Source organism: Camelina sativa, chromosome 1 (genome assembly GCF_000633955.1).
Source record: "Camelina sativa cultivar DH55 chromosome 1, Cs, whole genome shotgun sequence".
Lineage (NCBI taxonomy): Eukaryota > Viridiplantae > Streptophyta > Magnoliopsida > Brassicales > Brassicaceae > Camelina > Camelina sativa.
In genome coordinates, this window is record NC_025685.1 from 10546694 (window position 1) to 10555030 (window position 8337).

At 34.7% G+C, this 8337-nt stretch overlaps 1 protein-coding gene, 1 long non-coding RNA gene and 1 pseudogene across 2 annotated transcripts; 2 read left to right on the forward strand and 1 right to left on the reverse strand.

The window, feature by feature from the left end:
- Positions 583-1738, forward strand: LOC104706382 (annotated as a pseudogene).
- Positions 2323-3618, forward strand: LOC104787052 (cysteine-rich repeat secretory protein 38-like). The gene is made up of 2 exons (XM_010512553.2): positions 2323-2717; positions 2964-3618. The coding sequence occupies exons 1-2, from the start codon at positions 2382-2384 to the stop codon at positions 3393-3395; spliced, it is 768 nt and encodes a 255-aa protein (XP_010510855.1). The 5' UTR covers positions 2323-2381; the 3' UTR covers positions 3396-3618.
- On the reverse strand, positions 3879-7598 carry LOC104787059. The gene is made up of 4 exons (XR_002032674.1): positions 7304-7598; positions 6537-6964; positions 5965-6431; positions 3879-4164 (listed from the first exon to the last, which is right to left on the reverse strand). It is a non-coding gene; the product is annotated as an uncharacterized LOC104787059 (long non-coding RNA).

Below are 8337 nucleotides of genomic sequence, written 5' to 3' on the forward strand. Positions count from 1 at the left end.
CTAACAACACAAGCAATGCCATTAGAGGGGTAAGATGAATGACGTTTTTCCATCTGTTGTTGGTTGCTTTACTTTTGTAATGTTTAAGAGCAGCTTAACTTATATACTTTTTTGCCTGGTGATTTTTGCCAGCAGTCAAAAGCTAATGAAACTGTTACTATTGGAGCTCAATATTTATGAGGTCTTGATGGGAAAACATCGAAGAAGCGCTTGTTCTCTACAATCTCAGTGAAGGGCATGATACATTTTGCTATGGATTGTCATACCCTTTTCCAGAGAGTGCCCAATGTATGATACATTTTTGACAAATCTCGAGAGCCAAAATCATCTTGCTCTTTGCTCAAAAACAAGTGGTGTACCGTGTACGACAAGGTTTGTATCTTGCATGTGATTCTATTTTCTTTGAATCTTAACTTAGTAAACATTTGAACTTTGACTTTTTCAATGGCCCTTCCCCATCTTTTGCCGAAAAATACATAACCCCTCTCTCATGTCTGTTACAAACAAGGAAAAACATTTCTTCTACAATCTGAAGTGATAAATCAAATTTTTGTATAAGGTAGCCAAATAAGAATACTGTTTTGAGACAAATAGTTAATCATCTAGCTAGTTACTAATGAGACCAATCAGCTAACATTCTTCCGATATTCTCCTATATAAACATCTCAATCTCAACGTTTCATCTATCAAAAAGAGACCACCTCCGGATAAGGAATCAAAATTTAAGAGAATGCACTCTTCCTATTCTCTATCCAAACGCCTAGTTTCTATCCCTATCTTGGCTATACAACTCCTTCTCATATGCAGCGTTTCGTCTCTGAACCTTACCAATGACTATCTCAACCACAAATGCCTCGTCAGTGAAGGGAAATATAGGACTGGAGGTGAGTACGAGGAAAACCTCAACTTTCTCATCCGACAAGTCTTAACCTATGATTATCCCAGCGGTTTCATACACATCTCTCATGGCGACGTTCCCAATCTCGTAACCATAATATTACAGTGCCGTGGGGACTCCTACGATTGCAAGTGCCTCTCCTGCTTTAACACAGCCCTTTCCGGGGTAAGTAATGTCACTTCAACATAATTAATTAGCCGTCACATATCTAAAACCCCATTGGAATATAATAATATTTAATTTGATTTTAATCCTTAAGAGCCTAGTAGTCAATTATGTTGAATGAGATTACTATATGGTATCAAATTGGTATCTTAACGTATTTTATCGTTTAAAAATTAAATCCTAGTTCAAAATGAAACATAACGTTAATGTATGTGTGTATGACAGCTTCGTAGGAGATGTCAGAGGAACAAAGGAGGAAAAGTATGGTACGGCCAATGTTTTCTCTTTATTACTTCGGCCAAATGAGCCCCAGGCCCAAGGAGAAATGACTACAAGAACGTTTTCTCCATGCACAACCCAATAAACATGATTGAGGGCATGGAATCGTTCAATAAGAAAACAAGAGATTTCCTCAACGAGCTAATGTTGGAAGCCAATACACCCAACAGGCCAAACAAAAACATGTACCTTTACGCAGCGGGGGAGAAAAGGCTCGGGGCGAAAAAAAAATTGTATGCATTGGTGCAGTGTGCACAAGACATATTGGATTGTAAAGGTTGTTTGGAATGGAGTATCAGGGAGCTTCCCAAGTGTTGTGATGGTAAACAAGGAGCAAGAGTCTTGGGAACAGAGTGTAATCTAAGGTATGAACTATACCCTTTTCTTAGGAGTTAAAATGTTGTTTGATAATTATGCTTAACCCATGATCTTGATAAGATATAGTTTTTTGATATTTTTAGCTAATATTTGTACGTTTTAAAGCCTATTAATTATTTAATCAATATCTCTATTCTTTTATCTTGTAAGTTTTTAAATATAGGACGTTTTTTACAAACATCTTATATTAATAAATGCAATCATTTTCATGTTGACTTTTTCATTGGATCTTAAAAGTTTCACTCAGTCAAACCTTTGAATGTTGACTTTTTCACTGGCTTATCTCTCGCCGCAACCCGCAATACCAAGTCTCCCAACTCTTCTCCCCCTCACCGTTACATTCTAATTTCATCTTGAAGCCTTTAAATGAAAATGACCAATAAACGAAAGGGACAAAAGAAATGCTGTTTTGATATAATTGACTTAATCTTAGCCAATCAGCTAAATTGACTTCTTTTTTGTAATGAAATGAAACATTCAACATTTGAAAATACCCAAATCTGGACCGTATAAAAATGAAAATTTCAACTCTTGTAATAAACATATTAAATAAATAAACAACCCGAAGACCAAAATCAGCTAGCCTCTATAAAAACATCCCTACCTCAACACTTCTTCTACCAAAGAAAGACACCCTCCAAAAAAAAATATCAAATTAACAATGTCTTCACTCTTTTCATCAAAACGCACGGTTTGGTTCCCCATCTTGGCATTAGCCATACAAATTCTATCTATACATAGCGTTTTGTCACAAAGCCAGAACAATGCGTTTCTCTACCACAAGTGCTCTGACATTGAAGGAAGCTTCACCTCGAAAAGTCTCTACCAGTCAAATCTCAACAATCTCTTTCCTCAGCTCTCTTACATAGTTCCATCCACCGGTTTCGCCGCCTCCTCCTCTGGTAACACTCTAGACAACGTCAACGGTTTGGCCCTTTGCCGCGGCGATGCCTCATCTTCTGACTGTAGCTCCTGTCTTGCAACCGCCATCCCCGAGGTAACCACACAATTAATATTTACATATATCATATACCAAATATTTCTCTATCTTAGAGATGTATATTGAACGGCATAGGATATACTCTACATTTCTAATGCAGATATTTAATTAATACTTGGAAAAACACTATTCTATCATTTCTATTGATAGAAATAAAAAACAATTTAAGTTTGAAATGGAAAGAGTGTATTATAAATAGTATCAAGCTCGAGGATTGTTCTTAACGTCGTTGTTATGTAACAGATACGTCAAAGATGTCCGAACAACAAGGCGGGAATAATATGGTACGACAACTGTCTTCTCAAGTATTCCTCGACCAAATTCTTTGGGAAAATCGATTACGAGAACAGGTTTTACTTGTACAACGTCAACAATGTGAGCGATCCAACATCCTTCAACACGCAGACGAGAGCTCTTTTAATCGAGCTGACTAAGAATGCGACTACTAGAGGCAACCAGAAGCTGTTTGCGACAGGAGAGAAAAATATCGGAAAGAAGAAGTTGTACGGACTAGTGCAGTGTACGAGAGACTTGAGGAGTGAGAGTTGTAAGGCGTGTTTAAATGGGATTATTGGGGAGCTTCCTAACTGTTGTGATGGTAAAGAAGGAGGGAGAGTTGTGGGTGGGAGCTGTAACTTTAGGTATGAGATTTACCCTTTTGTGAACACTGCTTGATTAGAGGTCCAAGTTGAAACGGGTCCAGAGCCAAACATGGTCTTATTTAGTTTGTTATTAGAGTCTATGTGATATATATGTATGAAAATGTATTGTATGTTGTTGTTTCTATAATGTGTTGAGCCAATAAATTGTAATCTTCTCTTTGCTGGTTGTTTTGTACAATGGGCATATATAGAGGCTTGTTCGACTACTATAATAAAACATTCGGTTCGCCAATGTATTTAAAGCTTCTTCTAACGGTTCTAGACTTGAGGATATATCACATGTAGGCTTACATATTATTGCCACTTTATGTAATGGTTTTCAACCTACAGAAGCCGATTTCATTTAGAATCTGATTGCAAGCACTATAATAAAGTCTAAACCAATAAGACTTTGTGCACATGAGATGAAAGATTTAAGCGTTTTCAAATGGAAATTGTAAGAATTATATTACATATATATCTCAAGATGTACAGCAGGTGACATATATATCCTAGATGTATATATGTTTTCGGATAAAAAATGTAAAATTTATCAATTATTGGATCAAAACAATTTATACGATAAATTATGAGGTGCTGATTGGTTTGTTGACTAAGGATTTGAAACGTCAACGGATAACTAGGAGTAGATATTGCATAGTGGTCACATCATGTGGTATGCTGAGTCAGTGTGATGAAGACAAGTCAACGAAGGAGGAGAACCACGTCGCTTCTTCGCTTTCTCCCAACTCCTTTGTTTGGCGTAAGCGGCGACCACCACCAGGTCCACCACCACCCCAATCCTATATATGCATAATAAAATAGCTTGAAAAAAAATCTCATAGTTTTCGGATAAAATAATACACTAGTAATTTTAACTGTGTCGAGATACAAGATACAAAGTTAGAAACTATATATAATCAAAGCAAACTTAAAATTCATTCTAACTGTATCGAGATCAAGGACATATGTTGTAAGTGTTTCACATAAGATGAATGGCGTTTAAAGGACTTCTCATTCAGATTTTTGCTCAAATAAAACTAAAGGAAAAAACAAATGTTTGTTCCCTATTATTGGTCAAATCAAAGATAATCATATATATACGCACTTTCATATACTAAAAGTTTGACTTGATAACTATACAATCATGTTCAACTAATATGGTTGATGCCACCCCGCGGGTCAGAAGCATATGGATCGGTCAACAGGGCTAGTGATAATCAGATGTAAAACTCTTATAGAAGGTAAAATCGTATGATTAGTATCCATCGAATTAAAAACTCAATGATTTGTTCTCTAGAGCTATATATTTTAAGTGGTTTAGAGAGGCAGACTATTTTCTTTTCTTAATGTCTGAACCATAATCTCAAGTTAGAGATCAGAGGAAGTTATTATATTTATTAGTCTTTTCTCCCTCCTAGAACTCATAGCTATAGACAGTTCAACTGTTTTAAAGATTTAAAGCAAATTTATCGAGCGCCAATTATATTATATGTATGTATTTTTATTCTATATCTTCATCAATTATGTACGTAAATTTTCATAGATATAACTAAAATAATATAAATAATTCGTTTAATATCTAATTATTGATATTGTTCAAACTTTAAACTAATAACCTATCTTGGATTTTGAATTAGAAGATTAAAAGTTCAAGTTAAGAGAATAATTTTATATAATGATTAGTGATTAGCAAATTTTTAAAAATTAAAGATATTATAAGGAAACCGATTAAATATATATAATTTGGACTCACAGATAATACATATAAACCATAGGGACAAGAAGAATATTATACGAGAAAGAAACGTTAGTGTGAATATTATATAGTTAGGAATTACACGTGACAACAATGTAATAAAGGTCAGCTCAAAGCCTCAAATGTTTGTAAGAACTTTGTAAAAAAAAAAAATTGTTTGGAGGAATTAGGATGAAGATTCAGAGTGTTACGAATAGTCCATGTGTATACAGTATACCGATTCTAACGATAAAAGCGTCCGCACATCGACAACAGGTATAATTCTTTAAACTTTTGTCTTTACTTTTCTGCAGTTTCGTTTCCATTTCTATGATAACAGTTCAGTTCATTGTACTCTACTAACAGTGAGTGTGCACTGAGCGGTGTCCCACATTAATCAGTATCACATCATCGTAGGATGCGCTTGTACTTGTAAACTAAAGTAGAGTTTTGACTTGGACCCATTTAATTTAAAGCCCATAATAAATTATTTTCTTTGACATGGAACGGCCCATATTCAAAACAACTACACAATTAGAGACAGATATTTTAGAAGATTTTAGAGTGTTTTTAAAATTACTTGTTATTCAATTTTAAAAAATCTTATGAAATCCTATGTTATCAAATTTAAGATTTATGTAAAATCCTTTAAAATAATTCAGAATCTCTTGTTATTCAATCAACAATTTATAAAACATAGGATTTTTAGAAATATTTTTAGAATGCTACTTTAAATGATTTTAGAAGACTTTTTTTGATTTTTTAGTTGAAAAATATGACTAGTAAAATCATAGGGTATACGGTAGAATTTTGAAAGATTTTAGAAAAACAAAAAAAACCATCGGATAGAAAGGGCAAGAGATACCTCAATGCCACAACTCTCGCTGATCACCAGCCACTTCTCCACCGGTGAAGTCTCTGCCGCCGATTTCAACCAGGAGGACCTATTTGGTGATCTCATCCTCCTTCTCGAGCCAGCATCTCTTTCTCCATCAGCAATCAATCTGAAACTTGATCTCAGTCTCCTTTCCCACGAACCTTAAGTCTCCTGTGAATCAAACCACCACCATCATCATATAAGGATATGCGCCATGATCAGCAAAGATAAGCTTTTCAAGTTCGATCTTTTTTTTTCCACAGTTATCTTTTTCGATTTTTTTTTTCTTTTTTACGTTAAAAACACCATATATTATATCAAGCTTGTTCGGAAATGCTTGCCTTACGAGGCAGTCACTCTAAAACCTGATAGCGTACATGGGAGAATATATTAACTCGTACTTGAGCACTTTTCGTCCTTCTTCGCATCTGTCACTTTCAAGATTTCCGAACAATCTGTTTCAAAACGGATAGAAGTATAGCCTATAAAAAGATCAGTTTCCATCGTCCATGAGAGAGCTTCAAATTCAGCATGAAACAGAGACGTGAGTCGAAGGATACCTTTTAAACCAAACATGTGTGACGCCACGCCGTCTAGGTAACACAAACCCGAGGCCAGAGAACTGATCCTCGCTCTGCCACCACGGGTCGGATTGGCATCGTACTATAGAGGTACATATATCATTTAAATAAAATGAAAGTGATGTTGAGTGGATATGGTTTTGCTTAGACACAGTTTGGTTCAGTTTGAATCTGTATAATAATGAACTTAGAGACCTCAAAGTTTGGTAAGCTCGCTCCTCCCTCTTAATTTGAATCTCCTGCAGACTCAGCTTCTGCTTTTGCGAATTTCTTCGTCAATTCATGACATGTTTTCTTTGCAATCTCCCTCTGTTGTTTTCGCTTGATCAATTCATTGAACAAGTTTTCTTCTTTCCAGCAAACACAGCTCTTAATGGGGAATGATGCCTTTTTCAACGCAAACCAAACTAAAGGAATTTGAGAAACCAAGTGAGAAAACTAGTAGTTACAAGTCAATGTGGTTGGTAAAATTCATGATTAAACCTTTTGCTTTAGGTGTGAAACTTGACTATATGAAGGTAAACTTGTCTAGTAGAAGTGCCTTTTTAGTGTGTAAGAAAGACATGTCGTGTGTCATAGAGTTGTTAGCTTGCTTTTGAATATAAGCTTGTATGAAAAAGATGTATATCTGATGTATGTTTTTATAATGAGAGAAGTTTAAGAGGACGGGGAAAAGAATCAATATGACTGCAGTGCAGAGTTGTCTATAGTCACAATTAGGCATACGAATGGGCACAGAACGATACCTTAGCAACAAAGAAAGAGTCTTTCGGTTCAGAAAAGTCCATTCCAGGGCATTCAACAACTCCACGAACTTCATTGCCAAGAAAAACACAACAGTTTTGATGAACCTTTTAACTACTAAAAGTTGAAAACATACAGTAACTCCTACGTTCAAACATTAGTGCAATTGAAAGAGGTATGGCATTAGAAGGACCAAGTAAAAGTCACGATAGAGAACAATTAAGCAACCAACTACCATGTAAAGAAGTTAAATCCTTTGTTGATAAATATTCTAATAAAATCATCCAAAGTTTAATGATAAAATCTCCCACAATCCCATTTCATTTTCTTTTTTTAAATATAAAAACTCTAAAAAATAATCATATCTGCTAAAAACTCACTCAAATCTTTTAAAATTCTAAAGTTTTAAAATCCTACCAAATTCTTTAAAATCTAAATTTAATACTCCCTCTTAACCTGGATGTAAAGTATAATTTAGTATTTTTATACACCTGCACACAAAATGAGGATAAACCATTAATGTTCGCTACATTTACCAAAAAAAGTGTTTGCTTCGTTTACCAGAAAATGTTAGTTTCACGAAATAAATGGCTTTGAGAGACAATTTTGCATAATAGTTAAATGTATTATTGCATTAACATCAACCAGATGCCTCTGCATAATCATAAATAAATGGGATTGCCAAATACGAAAATATTTTTTGATGTACAATTAACATGTGGCTGTAATATATATAACTCATAAACGTCAAAAAGTAACACCAAGTACCCAACTAGTTCTTAATAAATTATGGAAACCGAAACAACATCAGTAAAGATAAAGTATACTGGTAAAGCAAGAATTAACCAAAATTAAGTATGGTACGGAGCAAAGACCTCAAAATTTTGCAAGAGATTCAAGTAGTCAAAATTAGTCAGGCAAAATTCATGGGATTCTTAACTCATTGACCCACCTCATGTCTCCTCTGCTCCGTCTTCACTAGTGTTTTCACAATATCACACATTTTAATTATTTCAATGTAACAATTATATGCATA

What these genes read in the sequence shown, in the direction of transcription:
- LOC104787052 (XM_010512553.2), top strand. Translation starts at nt 2,382, where the DNA reads ATGTCTTCACTCTTTTCATCAAAACGCACGGTTTGGTTCCCCATCTTG. An exon ending in TTGCAACCGCCATCCCCGAG is followed by an intron (nt 2,718 to 2,963) that starts GTAACCACACAA and finishes GTTATGTAACAG; the next exon opens with ATACGTCAAAGATGTCCGAA.